Here is a 20,705-nt window from a genome sequence, read left to right as displayed (position 1 = left end):
CAGGAATGAAATGATCCTATTCACTTTTTTAAGTACATACTTCTTTTATACAGACACACATATATATGTCTAAATACAAGAATAGCAATTACAGATATATTTGTACATATATAAATAATACATATAAATATATATGTATCTGTACTTTCTATTATGTTGTTTTGACATGTAAAGGCATTTATGCTTTATGATTGTTTTTTTAAAGTGATCACTGGTTGAAGCTAACTCTGATTGCAGCTGCTTTATTCCTAAGTATCTTATAGTGATCTTTGGCCTTTCTACCTAAGCAGGTACTCCCCTGACTCTGTGACACTGTATGCCCTTACTTTTCAAATGCAAGTATGGAACTATATCCCCTGCTATAAAAAAATTTATTTAAAGTACCTCTGGAGAATCCTTTATAATCTAGGTGATGACCATTGCTGTCCACTAGGAGAACTGTGGGCAGATGTCACCCAAATTTAGTAGTAACGATGCTTATCTATCAATAAATGAGACAGATATACAAACACATCCAACTTAAGTGAAAAAAAAAATATTGGATATGCTAATTAAAACACTGAGTAAAACATAAGGTGCCACACATTTAACACCACCATTTAAGAGACACTTAGACTGCATGGTTTTCATACCTCCAAACTATTAACAGCCAATACATTTCATATTTAATACAGCTTTATTACATGTAGAAATAACCAGTATTGCCACAAGACTACAAAAGAAAATCCAGTGCAAAATAAAAGCACCCTAGAAAATCTGCATTTCTGTTCCCATTGACAACATTTACCCTTGCAAGAACAACTGATTTTGGTGACTTCAAAGCAGTTAGTCACTGACACACAGTTTAGACAGGATTTGCTGACATTTTAGCCATTGAGTTAAAAAAAACCCACAACAGTAGGAGACTCATTGTCTTACAGGTGCAAAACTTAATACAAAATGTATTAAGACAGTATGAAACAATCACACATTAAATAACTTTGTTTCCTGGTACACCAGATTTTTAAATGAATTTTATAAAATTTACATATTCAATGAAGCAATTTATTTATCATTGTGGAAAACACAGTTCTTTATTTCAAGTTTATATTAACTATAAATATCCAAGGACAGGAGAGATACACTTGGAGTTGGCACGACTCACTTCTCCACCCTTTATGTCTTCTGCTCTTTGCTTTTTGGAGAAAACATTACGGCATAAGGCTGACGTCTTTTTGGACGTTGACAGGGAGCAAGATCCTCTTTAATATATCCTTAAAAGAATAAGAATAGATCTGAGGTAAGAAACACAATATAAAAAAAGGCATAACTTTAGCTTCAGTTTGTGTTTACCCTCAAAAAACAACTTGTGATTTATTTTTTTTCCCTTTTGTGGCAACTGGTCCTCACTTCACAGGAAGTTATGAGATCCCAGGGCGCAATATCGTTCATTAAAGCACTCAGCTGCTTTCTTTCTTTCATTGCTGCACAGCAATGCAATATGGACAGATATTACTGAAGAGAATGGAAACTATGAATTGTTCATCTATTCAAAACAAAATAGCTTTCTTCATATTCTTTTCTACAGAAGATTTCACACAAGAAAAAAACCATGCCGATTCAGCTGACTAATAAAAATCACTTTTAAAAATGTCAATCATACAGAGGAAACTTGAGGCACATGTGCTTTGTGGGTCTAAACAGTACATCCCTGTTTTAAGGGCACTCTTACTCATTAAAGACCTGTTCACCTGGAAAACACCAAACCTGAACCTATGGATTAAACACACCTAGACAGGTCTCTGATAAGAGAAGTGACTAGAAACGCACTCAAGTCATCTAACACTGGCAGTGAGCAGACATGGTATGCAAGTGGGTTTCAGCACCTGGCTTTTGTCAAACCCTTACTGTTTATCAGCAACAGCATCCACCACAGTGAGAGGAGTAGATTCTTACTTCATAGCTGGAAAATTCTGTCTATGCAGCTCAGTTATTTAGAAGAACCAACACAAACCACAACTGGTTCGAGGTACTGATAAGAAGTAGAAAATACATCTGTTGCACCTCACTACTTTAGTGACAGCTGCAATTGCTCATTGTGGGAACTCTCTCTGGTGTTTTGGTGCTCTTGCTGCATTGTTATATCATATTTCTTTTCACCAAGGGAGGGTTGATCTAAAGTCTACCTCTGATATGCTGTTGAGGACCATTAACAACTGAACAGCTCTTACTCTAGCAGAACAAGGAGACAGCCAGGAAGCTAATATTTAATGAGGCTGCAAACCAGACAAAAAGAAGTGAAGATTTTTGCTTCACAGCTAATAACAGATGCACAACTAAAGACATATGCTTCGGTTCAAAGAGATGTAGGGTCTTAATTAATTTCTATGAAAATCCCAATTATTTCTGCCTTCTCTACCTAGGCTCTAAGCAAGTTTCATTATATTCCTTTCCCTGTTGCACAGGAGCTACTAAATACAGGCAATATTTTTTCAAACTAATGGCTGTTGATAAGTAAACAGACCTCAACAAGACTGGATGACTAGAGATAATTTCAGGGGAAAAAACCCCTCAAAACCCACACATCCCCCCCCCCCCCAACCAGGTGTAAAAAGCTCTTAGTAAGCCTTTTTTTTTTTTTTTTTTTTTCAAACCTCTTTCCACACAGGTTTGGGTGGAAGGAAATCCAACCTCCCAGAAATTTTCAGGAGTATTTGGAGGAATGTAGCGAAATCTGTGTCTTGAACAGGAAGCTAGTTTCTTCTCTCTCTCTTCTTCTGGAATGTCTGCATAATACTGAATGTTGTGGGGGGGGAAAATCCAAGTTAAGAAATTCGTACATGTAGAGCAAATGTTTTGCACAATGACATTGTCAATCACTGTGCTTATTATATCCAAAAATAATGGGAAGGATAAGCAAGAGTAGAGACAGACACCTGGCAGTTATCCTGAAAGCTTACTCAATTTACACATGAAGTATAACTTTATGGTGGCAGATTTGTTAGCTTTCTATCTAACATACCATAGTTACAAGGTTTAGGCATGTGTACAATTACTTATGTCAACAGTTTTACTGACTGATTTTACAAAGCTAAGTAGCACAGGTGTTGAAATAGAATGTTTTTAATTTAAGTTTCAGCTTGCATTTACAAATAAAATCAAAAAGTGAAAAAACACACTACAAAACCCACCCTGCAGAATTATGTCGTGTCTAAATTTGCAGTAGTAACAGACAACCTAAGTCAAAATGCTTCCTACTTAATTACCCTCCAGTTAGGAGTAAACAAAGAGCTAGTTTAACTAGCTGACTGACATTGGGACTCCCTAAATCAATTGAGACTTTGTGCCATTTTACAAAGTGTGACACCTGAACATGTTCTTCGGTCAAAGCTCTGATTAGTACAGGAATCTGATCTAGTAACTTGTGGGCCTCATGGTCAAGAACATAGATTCAGGTTGTTAGCAGGCTGTAACCAGATTACTGGTCTGTGTACTATGAAGTCCTGGTTCGTGGGACAGAATAAACTCCCAGTTCCATAGATAATAGTCAGGAATGGTTACGAGCCCCTAGTAAAAGGAGCTTCAAAACGTACTGTCTCTAAGCCAAGGATCAGTAACTGAATTTGGAGACACCTGGTTTGAAAATGTTTGCCACTGTCTTATGCAGTGTTCCCTTAAACTGGAAAAAGCTTATGCCAAGACCAGAACTTAAGTGGGTATCATCAGTAGCTTGGGGATTGAGACAGGTAGAGTAGGGCCTGGACTTCAGAGACCAAGCTGGAAAGATGTCTGTGTCACTCAGTTAAAGATCTAGAGAGTAATGAAAGAGGAAGAGCAGGTAATTATCATCCAGTACACATCAATTTTCAGTGACAAAAGTTAACCATTTGTTAAGTCAACAAAATTAGTTATAAGAATTCTACAATATCTATGTAAGCTAAACAGATTAACAGTGAGTCTTATTTAGGGGTAATTAGCAGTGCCCCTTATAGTTATCTTGTAAACAGCCTGAATTTTTTGAAATTAGCCTACTTAAGGTTTGCAGTGTGTTGCCTTTTTTTTTAAATTAAAAATTTTATGATTGGTAAGGAATATTTATAGATCCAGCAATGAAAAATAATCTAGTAGGAATAGAAAATAAAAAGAGCAATCAAAAAAATCAAGCTAAGTATGTTTTAAAAAGAAATTAGAAAGTAACTTTTTTCCTCTGGCTTTTTTAGAAATCCCTTAGGGCTGACAGAGAATGAGAGCTATGTACGTCAGCTGAACAGCAAAAAGAACTCTCAGCTGTTTTCTAGATTGATCTCACTGTCCACAGCATTTTCAACCCACACAAAACATCTGAGCCAGGCTTTTCCATGTTTGAAGATATGCAGTATCTCATGCTGCACTGTCTTCACTGTCAAGTAATTGTTTACAGAACTCTACAATTTGCAGTCTCAGAATGGGAACAAACCCTTAAAACATTCCTCTCATTAGTTTAGCATAAAGTTACTTACAGAATAATTTCTGCAATCTAAATGTATGTAAAAACATCTGAGTCTCCTATTCATCTGAAGTGCAGCTACTTTACAACCACACTAACAAATGTTACTTTTACAAGCTACCAGCAACTCCTGCCTACGTGTCTCTGATCACATCACAAAGTCCTAACAAACCAAAACAAGAGCTCTTATCAAAGGTTCTGCACTGCAAGGTGAACGAGATGCTTCCACAAGGTTTTAAAATAAGTGCTTATAGAGGACTTTAGTATCAGGCTGCTATGGTACGTGCAGAAGTTAAATCTCTGCATATGGGTAACTCACCCCCCTCACAGCACACAGCCAGAAACAACTGACTGATTTCTACCCACTCCCTAAATATCTCCCTACACTTTGGTGACTTTTCAAACCCATATGGCTGATCAGTAAGCCAAGACTTTTTTTTAAGCATCATTTATGCTTTATCCAATACTCCCTTCTTCCACAGGCATTTAATTCAAAGCCAGTTTTATTACTGTGCATGACACAGCCAAGCATTCCACACATTCCACGACATTAATCACAAATGGTGTAGACTTAAAAAACCCCAAACAAAAAACCAAAACCAACAACAAACCCAAACTTTCCTTTAATGTAGAGACCTAGTATTACAAAACTGGAGCTGTGAACGTTTCCAGACATGATACTTACCACTGTAACTTGACAGAAAGTAACAAGAACTGAATTTGCAGAGAGAAGATCTTTAGTTTACAGAAACAGGAAATTAAAAACTTAACACATGGCTCTTGAACCAAGAAACAGACTGAAGGTATTTGGGTTTTGTTTGCTGGGGGTTTTTTTTGTTTGTTTGCTTGCTGGTTGTTTTTTGTTTTGGTCATCTTCCAACAATCCTTTCTTTTTTTCCAAACTCTTTAAATCAAACATAGTTTTGAAAATTGTATTTACAGTTGACTGTATAAATTTGTATTTATAAATATTTGTATTTAATTAGTTTTGCCAAAACTATTTTTCAAGAATGTGTTTTCATTAAAAACATAATCTAACAAATTTCTTCAGCTTGACTACAAAGTGAATAGCAGAAGAATCTATGAAAAATGTTGGTCCTCTATAGGTGTGGAAATTAAGTGAAGAGATTGCAGAGAATCCATCACTATTCAGTCACTGATCCACACTTCGAGTGAGTCATAACTTATTAGATCATCAATGATTAACTTCAGCCTGAAAGTCTATTAATGGCCAAATGAAATATGTCCTTATTACACATGTAGTTAACTCAATATTTTGCCTCCACACCAGGTATCTGAAAGCAGTTTACTGAATTTGAAAGAGAGGAAAAAATGTGTAACTCAAAACCTAAAAATTCATAATTTTGTAATGTAAATATTTTTCCATGCATTTGCACATATATACACATGGGCACCTATGCTGTTGAAATTATCTGAAAACCCAGAAAACAAGAAAAAACCCAACCAAACCAAATAAAGGTGTATCTCTATATATAGATACAACAGAACACAGAAAATGCTTATTCTAGTACCTATAAATGTCAGTAGAGCTTTTGATCTGAGCTTTAAAAGCCTGTAATGGTTCTTTATCTAGCTAATGTATTTTTTCACAGAAATCTTACTGGAACCATGATGTAAGAAGCTTCTATCATACAGATACACATAAAAAAACCCCCAAGAGTTTCTATGTTATATGCAGTCACTACAGTTAAAAAACCCCAAACCAACTACAAGCTTGGTTGTCCAGCTCTGGTAAACTCTTACTTCTCTGCTACTGTAGGTAACAATGATGGTGATACAACCAGATTCCTAATTTCAACAGCACTTTAGCACTTAGATACTGTCAGAGTTAGGAGAACGTAATAAGGCTGACCAAAGTTTAAAACACTACTTACTATTTCACATTCCTTGCAAGTATGGCCGAGTAATTTTCTTCTCTCTTCTTTTTTTCGAATAACCTCAATATGAGGAAAATCTAACACAGCATTCTTTCTGAAAAACAAAAATGTTTTTACATGATAGTACTTTCATTTCTTCTACATGACTGGAAATTTCCAGTTTCTAGAACACAATGATGGAGAGTCAAGAAGAGAAAAATGTATCAGGAAATGCCTGGAAAACCCAAATCATCCTGCACTTCATAGCTGATTTATAGGGGCTAATTTATAAATAAATATTTATTTATTTATTTATAAATAAAACAGTTTATGAATGCAATATGATCTTTTACATAACCAGGGATGTGTGTCTCTTTATTGTGACTTTTCATAGTGTGAAAATAATTCCTAGATTGAAATTAGTCAAATACAGATCTTCTGTAGGATACTTATTTTTGTCCAAGACACAGCTGTGCTTGCACTGATTTCCATGAGAGGAACTATGTTGAGGTTCAAGATCAAAACAGATTCTTTTTCAGCCTATCTGCTCACAGAACACTGAATAAGTTTTCCTCTACACAGAAAACATACACTGAGGTGAAAACAAGTGAACTGAAGGGCTTAGTATCATTATTAAATGAAGATTAAATGATGATTATACAGAAAGGCAACAGAGGAGGCACCTAAGAGGTACAGTTGTTGAACACGATTCATTTATTGCCTAGAGCAAGGGGCAAAAATACCAGAGAAGTGAAGGTTTTTATTTGTACAAGCAACCCATAGGTTCCTGGCTCATAAACTCATGCATGACCACATGCCTGTAAGAAACCACATGGATTACAAAATCCTGCATTCACTCTAATTATGAAAAGCAGAACAGGCAATCCCTTCTCTTCAGCAAATGTGACAGGCATCCCAACATGTTTAATTTTCCCCCCCTATCCCAGCTTTTATCTAATTTAGTAGATCTTTTACTTCCACCCCTTCAACTGCTAGTATGTATGCACAATGACATTTATTTTATGGAGGAATAAGTTCCCTATAGGGAGGATATAAAGAGCCCTAAAATGCCTATGCAGGACAAACTCAATTACCTTTCAGCACTTTTGAAATATGGCTCCACAAAAGCTTTCTGCTTTGCTTTATCTTGTTTACCCTCATGTTCTGTAAATATACACGCAAGCCAAAAAAATTACATGTCATAAAAGGTTAACAGACTGGCTGGAGAAATTTCTGTAAAATTATTAACCAGCTATTAAGAAATACAAAAATGCCATGTACATTCAGATTCTAACAGATAATATATAGTAAATAGATACTAAAAATCATCTAGAATTGATTGAATTGGCAATCAAAAAGCATTACTGGAGTAGCAGGAAAACAGCAGCGAGACAAGTAAAAAGAAGCAGAACATCAGAGGAAAAGTTGCTTAAAATACAAAATACTGTAACATCTTTGACAGAACCTAGGACAGGGAAAAGAAAGGAAGTAATCTGTAGCCAAAACCTGCTGTCTCCTCAAAGAGTCCCTTTGCTGTACTGCTGCTACATCAATTTCCATTACACATCCCAAATTAGTCTGGTGACTATATAAACAAACTACTGAAATAATTTTCATATTGGTTTGGTATGCCCTTACAATTAATCCATTTTCCCATGAATTTATGGAAAAAAAATCTGGTGCTTTATTTGGCATATTTGCTCCTAGAGAACAGAACCTGATTTCAAATCAACTTTTGTAGTTTTAGTAAGCTAATAAAGACAAAACCAAATTATATCCCACTCTTTAGTTTCTTGCTTGCTACTGTTATTCCCTTATCCTGCTCTTCATCATGAAGAGTTTCTTTTTCATCACATGCAGGAGGACTATCTTCTGGTAGGCAGGATTCATATTCTTCTTGGGTTGTCTGATCAAATATCTCTGTTATTTCTCCTCCTATAATAAGAATAATGAACAGCCAAATCAGTCTCAATGATTTTAGTCAACAAAGTGCGTTTGGATTAAATGTGTATCAAAAGAACTAACATCTGCTTCCTGTTTCAGTGCCAATTAACAAGAGTTATATATTTATTCTTTCTGCCCTAAAGATACCTCAACCCTGTTTTTAAAATGTGATTATCTGCTAAATCACTGTGAGGTACCTTTAACCTTAACACTGGAAACGTGAAATTGTTGTTCTTGTAATTATGGAGTTATCCAAACAGAAGGAAATACTTTCTGTGGGCAGGAGATAGTCACTGCACTGCAGCCATGACTCACCACACACCATACATTAAGAGCCCTATAAACATATCTGGATTTATTTTAAATGCCATTAAAAATGAAATTAGTCTTCCCATAGAAAGTCTGGTATGATTACATAACAAACTTTCAAAGCTGTTTGTTGCAAGAGTGACTGTTGCAGGTGAGATCAGAACTGTTACACGGTGAAGTATTTGACTCTTTAAGCACTATAGAGACATAGCTACTGGCTCTCTCAGCACAAATCCTCTAATTTTCTTAATCTAAGTTAAAGCAAACCTTCAAAACCCACCACCATCAATTCTACTAGGAAACAGAATGATCTTTGTAATTTATAAAAATACATCAGCATTTTTTACTGCAAACCATTTTCTAATATTTAGTCACACAGGGAAAAAATGCCCTTTATTCTTTCCTTCTCAAAAAAACCCAAAACATCCCAAACAAAAAAACCCTTAACACATCACAAAAAAAGGCAAACCAAACCAAAGGGGAAGTAAAGAAAAAAACCAAAAAAAGTCTTACTTGGACTGCTTTCCTGGTTTTGCTCTTGATTTTTCATTTTTAATAGCACACTGTCACTAACATATGTGTAATCCATATCAACAACTTCCCCTCCGACTCTGGACTGAGAACCACCCTAAACAAACAAAGGAAACATGACAATTGCACTCAGAAGCAACTGGTGTAGTCAGTGTCACTGCTGTGTATCTGAAACACTTTCACAGCGGTTACTGCTTTCTTTTTGGACACTGTGATCTATTTTTTTTTCTGCAGTAATGTCTGCATGATAAAGATATAAAATGTAAGAGGAAAACATGATTTGAAATTGAAATGTGAAGCATTTATCTGGTGGGCAAGAAATGACTTTCAAAATTTCATGTTAAATTCTACAATGCTATGAAGTAACAATGAAACATAGAGAATGGCCAAGTTAATAGATTTTAAGATGGTCTTTAAGTGAGACAAAACAAACAGACTTCAGGAAAATCTTCAAGACATCTCAATAGCCAACCTGCACCCAACTCAAAGAAAGATAATAGTCATTACTGGCACATTTTCTATTACTTAACATGAAGACAGCACGGAAATATCACACTGAACGTTTTCACAAACCACACCCAAAAGCATCAGTTTCACACTGAGGATCTGCCTGGCTGAGTTTATCAACCACAACTAGACAGTGAAAAAGTTTTAGCACAACTGTAGCGTACTATGTACAAACAAACATTTCAGGAGTGCAAACTAACATCAAATGAGCTGAATTTAGATTTTTGTTCGAAAGTGGGTTTCATCTGCCCAGAATAATGTTAATGATACTACTTTTACAGGCTTTTTCAATGTTACAGAACATGCAGGCTTGTCATAAAAGTTTACCTTCGTATGAATCACAGTGATGTCCATTTTGTACTGTGAAATGTCAGCTCCTGGGTCTATGTTCCACTGGAGGTTTTCTAAAGAGGATTTATCTTTCAAGTCTGGACGCAGAGAATATGAATTAAATAAGACAAATAATTAGAACCAAACTCTGCCAACAGCATCCCAGAGTGCGTAAATTATGTCAGGTTTCCTTTCACTCACTTAGTGTAAATCATACTTTGAAGAGTTAGAAATAGATCTCCAAGTTCTTTTTTGTCATTCAGGAAGTACACCACTCCTCTGGGTTTGTACAAGGCATGGAATACATAAAATACACTTGCAGGTAAATCCTCTGTCAGGTAGTATTAAGACTGGATAGAAGATACTCATAGAATCATAGAATTGTTTAGGTTGGCGAAGACCTTTAAGATCATTGCGTCCAACTATTAACCCAGCGATGCCAAGTCCACCACTAAACCATGGCCCCAAGCACCACACTGACAGATTTTTTGAACACTTCCAGGGATGGTGATGCCACCACTTCCCTGGGCAGCCTGTTCCAATGCTTGACAGTCCTTTCAATGAAGAAAATTTTCCTAATATCCAATCTGAACCTCCCCTGGTGCAACTTCAGGACATTTTCGTCCTATCTTGTTATTTGGGAGAAGATGCTGACCCCCACCTGTCTACAACCTCCTTTCAGGTAGGTGTAGAAAGCAATAAGGTCTCAGCTTCCTTTTCTCCAGGCTAAACAGCCCCAGTATCCAGATTTAGCTCCAGTTGGGCTTGACCCTTCTAATTTTCTCCCTTTTCAACCTCACAACGCCACTGTAGTCCTCCCAGATTGTCTGCCTCTTCTTCCAAGGGTCATACACTCTTTTTTTCATTCCTGAGTTCCAGCCAATAAGCCAATGCTCTCTGTTCAGTCAGGCCGGTGTTCTTCTCCCACCAGCTCATACTTAAGCACATAGGCATAGCTTGTTCCTGAACATGTAAGATTTCCTTCTTGAAGAATGTCCAGTCCTCTGGGACTCCTCTGCCCTTCATGACTGCCTCCCAAGGGAGGACTAGTCAATCAGTCTTCTAAACTGCCTTTCTGAAAGTCCAAGGTAGCAGTTTTGCTGATTCCACTTCCTCACTTCTTTGAGAACTGAAAACCTTTTTTTGTTTGAAAACCTTCATTTTGTGAGTGCCATGCTCAAGACAGCCCTCAACCATCACACCACCCACCCTCTGTTCATAGACAACGGGTCCAGGGTGGTGCCTTCCCTAGCTGGCTCACTATTGACATTAGATCAATGAAAATACGAAGTCAAGTCTAAGAAAAGAGTACAAAAGCGTCTGGTCATTGTTCCAAAAATGCCTCTTGATTTATCTCTGATAAGATTTATCTCTGAATTTATATTTCAAGCTACATGGCCACACCAACTATTGACAGGCATGTTCTAAATTCATAATGCAAGCATTTCTAAACCAAGTATGTAGGCTAACATCTTGGCTAAGGAGTACAGGAGCATTGATTCTACAATCCCAGTTCAAAATATTAGTTTTCAGACTGGGAGCACATAATAGAAAAGAAGATACAAGTTCTAGGAAGAGCAAATGGCAGCCTGTGCTCATTTTCATTAAAGGTACAGATTTCCTTAACAGATCATTAGGAATAATGAAAAACATTAACAAAATGGCTTATCCTTACACTTAAGTAGTTCTCAAGCATTTGATACAGATAGTTTAAACTCAAACTTGTTGAGATTTTACTTATTATTACACTGCAATAAATAACAATGCTAAATTAACAAGAACAAGATTCCTAGCCTGTTGAGCTTACACCTAAATACCAACTATAGATTTATTATACAGTGGCAGAAAAATGCCAGGAAGATACAGATTGAAAACGTCGGGGATGATCTTGAGGAGTCCCAAACAGAATGAGACTGAGAAGCAGAACAAAGTGATTAAAGTGGAAGAAAGGAAGATATGAAAAATTCTATTCAGCCATAGCACAGGCTGAGGGGGTAGGGTGGCAATAAAAGGAACGTTTTCATCAAGTTACCTTGCTCATTTTGCAGTGCTTTACTTTTTGATAGTCTACAAGGGTTTGGTTGAAGTACAGATGCTGGTTCAGACTCTCCATGTCCTGTCCTTGTTTTCTTTCTATTTGGTACATGGCCACTGGCAACCTAACAACATATTGCAATTTTACAATTTCCCAAAACTTATGTATAATATTTTAAAGGAGAAGAAAACAAGTCAGAAAGGCATACCTTTACATCATCAAAAAGTTCCTCTGTCTCTGCAGAACTTTGCAGTGGTGCAAATTTGAAGGGAGGAACTTCTTCTTTCATTTGGATCTGTTTTTTCTTATCTGGGAATGATCTTCCCAGCACTGCCTCTTGTACATAGGATCCCTCTTGTAAATCTCTGCCAAACAAACAGCTCTCATTGTTGGCATTTTGAACAGATGATGAACCTTCAGGAATGGGCTTCCCTAGGTGTGAAAAAATGTCATGCAGAGTCACCTGTTTCAGTCTATTTTTACAGGCCTCCTCACTTCCTTGTTTTTTCTCTTGACAACGAGCTCCAGAATAGCGATCAGACAGATCCAAGGGCTTATCAACCGTATGTTCCCCATTAATGTGCTGAATGTCTGATCGAAAGGGCACAGAGTTCTCTTTGTTGAATGATGTTTTTTCACAGCTAATTGCATGTTCATCTTCAACTTTCTTTCTCTTAGCACACCTGCCCTCTAGCTGCTTCTGGTGCATGAGAAGGAACTCGCTCTTGAGTACCTCATTTTTAGCTGCGCAAGTGTTTCCAACACACGTTACAGCCTCGTTAGTATTCTTTTTCACAACCATTTGCCTGTTGCTAGAGACCTGGCTGATAACTGAGGTGACTTCCGTTCCAAGAATCAGTGGTGCAACAAAGGCAACATCTTCAGATTTTGATCTACTTTTATGAGATCTGGAACCGGAAGGATTGTTGAAGAGGTTGGTTTTGAGACTAGGCTTCAATCCTGAATCTAAAATACAAGGAGCATGACCTGTACTTGAGTTGTTCTTCATACTGCTAGAAGCTCCAAAAACAGGAGAAGCTACCCGAGAATCCCAGTCAACATGTGGTGGAGTGTTATGAGATGGATCTGAAATACTAAATACAATGAGAGATGAGAGATTTTTCTGGAATATGCAGGCTGGGAGGAAAGAAAGGGATATACAAAAATTATGAGTTTCCTATCACTGATCTGCTTTAAAGCTGTGCCTGTTGCTAGTATTAACTGAAAACAGAAGGAAAAACAAATGGGAACTTGTTCTACGAGTAAGCACTGTTGCTCTTAGAGTTGTGAAAGGCAAACAAAACACAGGTATTATCCTTTAGTCCTTTTAGCATGGTGTGAAATTCTGTTCCACATTCAACTGAGAACCAAGGACAGACTGAAGCCTGCCCAGAAATCCCTTCTATCCAAAGACTCCCTACCTTTCAGTGCAGTGAAAAGGAAGAAAGTGAGAATGGTTGTGATAGCAGCCTATCTAGGGTCTTGTAGAGATCTCAAAACCATGACAACAGGCCGTCAAAGCTTTTGCAAGTGAAGGAAAATAGTGCAAGCTTCGACATACTCTGTTTTTTACCTGTCATCAATAAAACATACATTTAAGATAACAAGTAGGGCCAAGAAGAATTTCAGTATAGACCACATCGTCCTGAGGAGTGTGGGAAGGGCAAGTCAATTAGTATGACACCTAATCAGCAGAAAAGTTTTATGATCATTTTCCTATTCCAGCTCCAGACCTATTATCCACAGGGTTATGGGACTCACAAGATACCTTGCAACACTGAGAAGTCAGGAAAGGAGTGACTGTACATAAAAAGCCCAAATCAGAAGTTTCTGAATGAAGTAAAAGTCCACAGTTTTGCATTCTATCAACCAGTTTCTTTGCTTCTAATGTCATTTACTTGAAAGAAACCCCTATGATATGAAAGCATTTATTTCCATGTCTACACCTTTAAAGCACAATGCTCTAAGGTTTTAAATTCTACTAAAACCAGAATTTCGTACGAGCCTGCTTAAACCAGTATTATTATAACCATGTGGAAACACACCCTAAATTGTTGTCATCATTTCTTGATTCAGAAGCTGGATGTTTTCTTGACTCTTCAGACTGCATGCTCTCTGGGGCCTGGCTCATAACAGGATTAGTGCAGGGAAGATTCAGTACACTCTGGGACTCCTTACAAGTGGTGAAGGAAAACAAAAAGTAAGTGTGAGAAGCTATTGGAACTGAAAATCAGAAATACGCTAGGTTTGAGCGTAAATACACTGAAAACTCATTTGAATTGAAACACTCAAAACTCTGAAAAATAATCACAGTTAGGAGAGATGAAATTCTGACCAGCAATTTTAAAGAAATCCTAAGCAAACTGAAGAAATTCACCATGCAAATGCACACATGCACAAAGAGTCTGCATACTATAATTTTTATGGTAGTTACCCATCAAAAACATCAAATAATCTCACCTGAGGCACCAGTCTCATATCCAAATGATCTTTTTCAATGTCTTAGACTTGATTACTGCACAAACGGAGTTTGGCAGACCCAAGGATTTAGACCACTGAATTAACAGAACTTGAAAGTTGTACAGAGCAGGAACCATGCCCCTACCCTCTTCCCCAACCCCCAGAGAGGTCAGCACAGTTATATCTCTTCTTGCTAGAGCAATGCAGTAATGAGTAAGCAAAAGCAAACCAAAGTGAGCTTACTGGAACTCAGAATACTATTGCAGAATTTTAATGCAAAAGAAAAAATACTGGTTTTGAAAACAACTGACCCAAAAAGCTGATTATGTAAGAAAATTGGGAATGCTACTTACGGATTCCTCTTGAACATCAAGTCCAATTGTTTCTGCAACGACTGCAGCCAAGTTAAAAGATGGCTTTGGAACAGGATAGCCTCCCACGCTTGGTTTATCTTTACGAGTAGAAAGAAGCAGTGAGTTACATATACATTATAGTCTCTTACTGCACTGAGAGGGTACAAACACAGAACTAAAAAGAACACAAATTAAAAATTGGCATTTATGGAAATAGTTTGACCTGTGTCAGATAAAAATCGTATCTGGGAATGGAAAGTGGAGGGGCAAAAGAAGAATTTCTGATGAGAGCAAACTACTGTATCATCACAGAAAAATATGTTTCTGATTTAAATACAGCTTCCCAAAATTAAAATACAAAGACAATTCAGTGTAAAAATTGCTTTTTGAACTCTCAGTCCACGACATGAATAGTCTGATAAAATGAAGCACAGTGGTAATGTATATTTATAGTTAAATGCTTGTCTTGCATATTTCCTAGATGACAGTTACCATTATTTTTCTTTTGGGTTTATTAGGCAAACAAACAGAAGAGGTTGCCTTCTTTCAGGGAAATTCATTACACTGTGGCAAGACAGTATAACTGGAAAGTACAAGAACTATAATCAGCATGACCCTGACTTGCATGAATGATTCCATGCTGATTCTCAGTCACTGAAGAACTAAAAAGGTTTGCATCTTTTTAGGTTTCTTTGTTAAAGAAAGGTTAAAGAGATGAAGCCTCATTTTCACAACATTTTTGCCTTATTTTGAATGGAACTAGAACTAAATCTATTGATACACTTACTTGGTATAGGGGACAGTTCCGGGTCACAGGTCTCTGCCACTAGTATCTCTTCTCCTTGGTGACTGTTCACTTGTGTGGAAAACAGTGGAATTCCCCCAAACTCTAGGAGATGCAGAAACATTTTCACATGATGAAATTATGCATCCTGTGATAATTTTGTGTAGATACAGACAATGATCCTGATCTTAAATGCACTTGACAGTGAGTTTTGATATGTCAGTAGATCCAGTACTCTAAGCACATCTGAAAATTTGTCATAGTGATACATCAGAATAAAAATGAAGTCACAATTATGTCATATTAATCTTTTCTCTCACAAATATGATCCCAGCTAGTCAGCCATAAAACAGTACTAATACAAAATTATACCACCATCTATACTGGTCACATAAAAATATGCATTCAAGTTACATTTGACCTGTTAATACAGCAAAAAACCTACTGAAGAGCAACCATCCAAGGCAATAATGTTCTGCTTCAGCTAAGGTAATAAAAAGGTGAAAATGCTGAGATTTGAATTATGACCAACTTTGCCATTTAGTCCTTTCTATCTTGATGACCAACAGCTTTTCATAGCAATTAACTACAGTACATATTTACGCCATTTCTTACACATTACACTTTGGATTAATTTAGTAGCTCCAATTTTTATTCAGAAAATGAAGAGATATAGGTATGCTTAGAAAGGAGAAACTACTCACAGCACCAAAAATTTCAAATGCAAAATAATGGGCATGAGCCCATTATTATGATCATTTTCCTATTCCAGCTCCAGACCTATTATCCACAGGGTTATGGGACTCACAAGATACCTTGCAACACTGAGAAGTCAGGAAAGGAGTGACTGTACATAAAAAGCCCTTCACCCCACAGCTGTCCCATTTTGATTCCTGGAAAGAGGCTTTTAGTCAATACTCATATTTAGATGTATTCATATATTTTTAAAGCAAGTTTTTTTTATGCCACAAGATATATTAACACATTAAGAGCACCTGGATTATCATATTTCCTGTGTATCATTAAAATACAAGCACAAAGCCCCTTATTTCACAAAAATATTTCTTAAGGTTACAACATATTAAAGCTCTTTCTATGACATTATGGAAAAAAGTCTGGACTTAAGACACAAACCCAATGCAATCAATGCACCAGGACAGAAAAATTTCAGCAACATTCCTGTAACTGCAGAGCAACTGCAGTGGCTCCACTCTCCGCTAGGTGGCGACATCACTGCATGCACAAGTCAAATCTGAACAGATTTATTTTAACTAATTTGCACTTTCGGAAGCAGTATGGGTTGGAAAACTGTTACATTTGCATGTGGATGAAGAAACGTAGAAGACTGAGATAAATTCTGAGCATAACGCTGATGTAACAGTTACTGCTAAAGACATTTCCCCCTGATAACATGTATTATCGCACAAAAGGAAAAGCCAAACAAAAAAAAAAACCAAGAGAATTTTTTTTAGTTTTCACCCTTTACAATCAAATTTATACATCAATTTTCTCTTTAGACCTTAAGATTTATTTTTAAATTAATTAAAACAAATACAATACAATACCCTTACCACTCTTGCCTTCTGCAACTTCCAAATCTGGGTGTGTATGTTCTGTGTATCGGACATGCCTGTTCTCTTTTCTTCTTCTCATACGATTAACCACAGAAAAAGAAGATGTCGGAACTGGAGAATCTGGAATGACTCCTTCTTCTAATTCCACTGCTTGCTGCTTTTGCTCCCTGGAGACCAAATCAGGTGGTCAAATAAAACCCCAAGATGATGAGCTTTCATTTTAGCAAGCACGACAATCATACAGTTCAAGAAAGCAACAATTAAGGAAACACAGCCATCTCAGTAACATCAGTGCAAAAAGTAACACTACAACCCAGTTTCTAGTTATATCTATCAACAAATTCACCATTGCTCCATCAAGCCTAAGAACGGCATACAACTCTTCACAAGTCACCATCTAACAACTGCACGACGGAAGACCTTTTCACTGGAACAAACTAGGAACTGCAGAGGTAATAGCTCATCCTCTCAAGCATGTGTTTCCTCAGCGATAGAATGCTCATGCGGATGGACCAGTGCCTCTACACCTGTATGGAAATCTATGTATATCCCAAGAATACTGCCTTAATTACAAAACAAGCTTTTGGGCAATTTTAAGTAATAGCCAACAGTCCTGTAGTCAAAGCAATCCCTCTCCCATAGGAGGTAACAACTGGATTTTACCTCTTGTTTACCTCACAAAGGTTTTCAGAGAGGAGTGCAACAAGTAATGTCAAACACAAGATGAGTTTACCCTCTCTCACACTCTCAGCTATAACAGCCTGTTGGAGAGTCAGTATATAAAAATTAGTGTAAAAAAAAACTGTCTTAGCTCAAAAAACTCTATCCAGACATAGCAAGGAAATAACAACAAAACAGAACTAATTTTGGATCTTTTAACTCAAATACAGTTTGCTAAGTACTTAATAAGAGGCTACCTGCCCTATGGTGGTGGCAGAGAGAAATGGAAGTGGTAGTAAAAGAAAAGCACATGGAAATATAACTTGGCCTGCTTGGTCATCTTTCTGCAGCTGCACTTTTCCTTATGACTCTCAAGAGAAAACACAGGTCAAAAGATCATTTCCACGACTAAACTTGAACACTTAATGACAAACATTGATGTACTGATGTTTTGAAGTCTTGATCAATCCTATTGTGTGATTTTGTAATTCCTCTTTTCTAGCACATTTACAAAGCAAGCACTGGAAAACTATCACCCACTAACAATATCTTAAGAAACAAATAAAAATAAACAGCAAAAGAATATACTTCATTCAGTTACTTTGCAAATTTAAGTTAGGTGTTGAGTTATCTTTAAATTTACAGGCACATGTGGCTTTGTATGACAAATTAGCCTAAATTTATTTTTCTGTACCTTACTTCCATGCAAACCAAGAGGTAGTTCCTACACAGCACCACAGAAAAAAACTTCAAATGAAGAAGCTGTCATACACACTACACATCGTAAGTATGTAATAAGTAATTTCTGAATCATGGAAACATTTATCTGAAAGTCCAGAAAAGAATTTTGCAAAAATTTACTTGCTGTTTCCACCTATAGATAATGAAATAGTAATCTGATAAAGGATCTGATAATACATTTCTCCTAAAATTTCATTAATTTCACTTTTAGGGAGGCTTTTTAGATTGCTTTCCCCTAATATTAAACCTTGTTAACAAAATACATTAGACTGTGAAAAAATGATTTAATTTCATGCACTGGAAACAATCTGTTACCTTGCACCTATGTGATGATATTATATTGATCTAAGGTTAACTCTAAACAAAGTAATGTGACTACAGCTAAACTGAAACAACTAAATGCAGTGGCTACATTAAAAAGCAGGACCATCCTTGTCAATTACTTTATCCACTCAGCTCTGCAGTCATTTAAATGACCACCTAACATGCAGAGTAAATAACTCAGTGTTAAATTGGTCCTTCTTAACTTCCCTACAGTGCCTTAAGATCTTTACAGGAAGATAAACTGCAAGAGTGGGGATCAAACTAAATAAATTTGGATGGATCTGTGTGGTGCCATTTTTAAAGTAACCTCCTAACTGCTGTCAAGCTGCATAGGAGAACCACTTCTGAGAAGCAATTATACATTGGGAAGCATACAGAAACGTTCCTACTTGGTATTAAATGTATGAAGTATTGTGCTGGTTTGGGCTGAAGTGGAGATCACTTTCTTCACAGTGGCTACTACGGGGCTATGAATAGGATTTGTGCAGAACATAGGGTTGATAATGTAGAGAGATGTTTTTATTATTGCTGAGCAGAGCTTACACAGAGCCAAGGCCTTTACTGCATTTTGTACTGCCACGCTGGCAAGGAAGTCGTGGGTGCATAGGAGATTGGAAGGAAAAACAGCTGGGACAGGTGACCCAAACTGACCAAAGGGATATTCCATACCATATGACATCATGCTCAGTATATAAAGGGGGAGGAAGAAGGAGGAAGTTGTGTGGATGTTTAGAGTGATAGCGTTTATCTTCCCAAGTAACCATTACGTGTGATGGGCCCTGCTCTCTTGGAGATGGCTGAACACCTCCTGCCCATGGGAAGCAGGGAACTAATTCCTTGTTTTGCTTTGCTTGTGTGTGCAGCTTTTGCTTTCTCTATTAAACTGTCTTTATCTCAACCCACAAGTTTTCTAACATTCACCCTTCTGATTCTCTCCCCCATCCTGCTGGTGGGGGAGTGAGCAAGTGGCCGCGTGGTTCTTGGCTGCTGCTGGGGTTAAACCACAACAAGTACGTTACTCTGAGAAGATTAAGTGCTTATAAAAAAATTAAGGACAATTAAGGTGCAAATGACGGGAGACAGACCAAGAAAGAAGAAAGAATAGGACCACAGTAATTCTGAACTGAACTCTGGTTGTTTTACTGCTCTACCAAAGTTACATTCTGACAAAACCATGAAAAAATTACATGTAGGAAGAGCCCTACATATCAAGTCCACACATCCTGTCCCATTTCCCCCATGCATGCATGCAACTTGTCCACAGATAGGTAAAAGCGAGCTAAGTTTCAGATGATGTCAGATCATAACTCTATATGAAAGGAACACTACCTCTGCCTTGCACAGTGCACCATATTTGCATATTAACCACAACATTAGATGGCAAATTCTTACTGTATCAAATTAAAATTTTACGGTCAATCTGTAGCTTATTATTTTTATGGCTTTCTTTCCAAATCTACTATGTTCTTTTTTTCCTTTTAAAAGTATAAAATAACCACAAGGTCATTTGAAAAATTTATTACAAGAGTCTGAGACATTTGACTAGCTGAGAAGCTATTTTTCTAAAGTCTGAACCTAGAAGGAAAGAACTGGTAAAGAGACAAGCAAAGAACAAGAGCATGAGATGTAAGGCTTTGCTCTACACTGTGACCAGAAGTCAAACAAAATTCCCATGATAAATTTACCTCTGTCAGTTTAAAAATGATACACACATTTTAAAGAAAACAAATAGAAAGATGTATGCTTGTGTTGCTATAGTGGCATAGGATATGTTTTCACAATCCAAAAAGAGGAAACAAGTTTTAAAAACT

At 37.0% G+C, this 20,705-nt stretch overlaps 1 protein-coding gene across 1 annotated transcript in view; it reads right to left on the bottom strand.

Moving 5' to 3' along the window:
* Positions 1-917: 917 nt before the first annotated feature.
* The window catches only part of RBBP8 (retinoblastoma binding protein 8), a 32,197-nt gene continuing 12,409 nt past the window's right edge, over positions 918-20,705 (bottom strand). Inside the window, exons 6-18 of the mRNA XM_009074550.1 lie at positions 17,167-17,336; positions 15,599-15,700; positions 14,812-14,909; positions 14,044-14,171; positions 12,207-13,092; positions 11,996-12,122; positions 9,961-10,061; positions 9,109-9,223; positions 8,125-8,277; positions 7,437-7,506; positions 6,361-6,457; positions 2,634-2,775; positions 918-1,253 (exon numbers count right to left, since the gene is read on the bottom strand). Of these exons, the coding sequence (XP_009072798.1) occupies positions 1,156-1,253; positions 2,634-2,775; positions 6,361-6,457; positions 7,437-7,506; positions 8,125-8,277; positions 9,109-9,223; positions 9,961-10,061; positions 11,996-12,122; positions 12,207-13,092; positions 14,044-14,171; positions 14,812-14,909; positions 15,599-15,700; positions 17,167-17,336 (2,287 nt within the window). The 3' untranslated portion in view covers positions 918-1,155. The remainder of the gene's footprint in view (positions 1,254-2,633; positions 2,776-6,360; positions 6,458-7,436; positions 7,507-8,124; positions 8,278-9,108; positions 9,224-9,960; positions 10,062-11,995; positions 12,123-12,206; positions 13,093-14,043; positions 14,172-14,811; positions 14,910-15,598; positions 15,701-17,166; positions 17,337-20,705) is intronic.

This window comes from Acanthisitta chloris, unplaced genomic scaffold (genome assembly GCF_000695815.1).
Source record: "Acanthisitta chloris isolate BGI_N310 unplaced genomic scaffold, ASM69581v1 scaffold24085, whole genome shotgun sequence".
In the NCBI taxonomy this organism is placed as follows: Eukaryota; Metazoa; Chordata; class Aves; order Passeriformes; family Acanthisittidae; genus Acanthisitta; species Acanthisitta chloris.
Note: the sequence above shows the minus strand (reverse complement) of the source record. Positions and strands in the feature narration are given on the sequence as shown.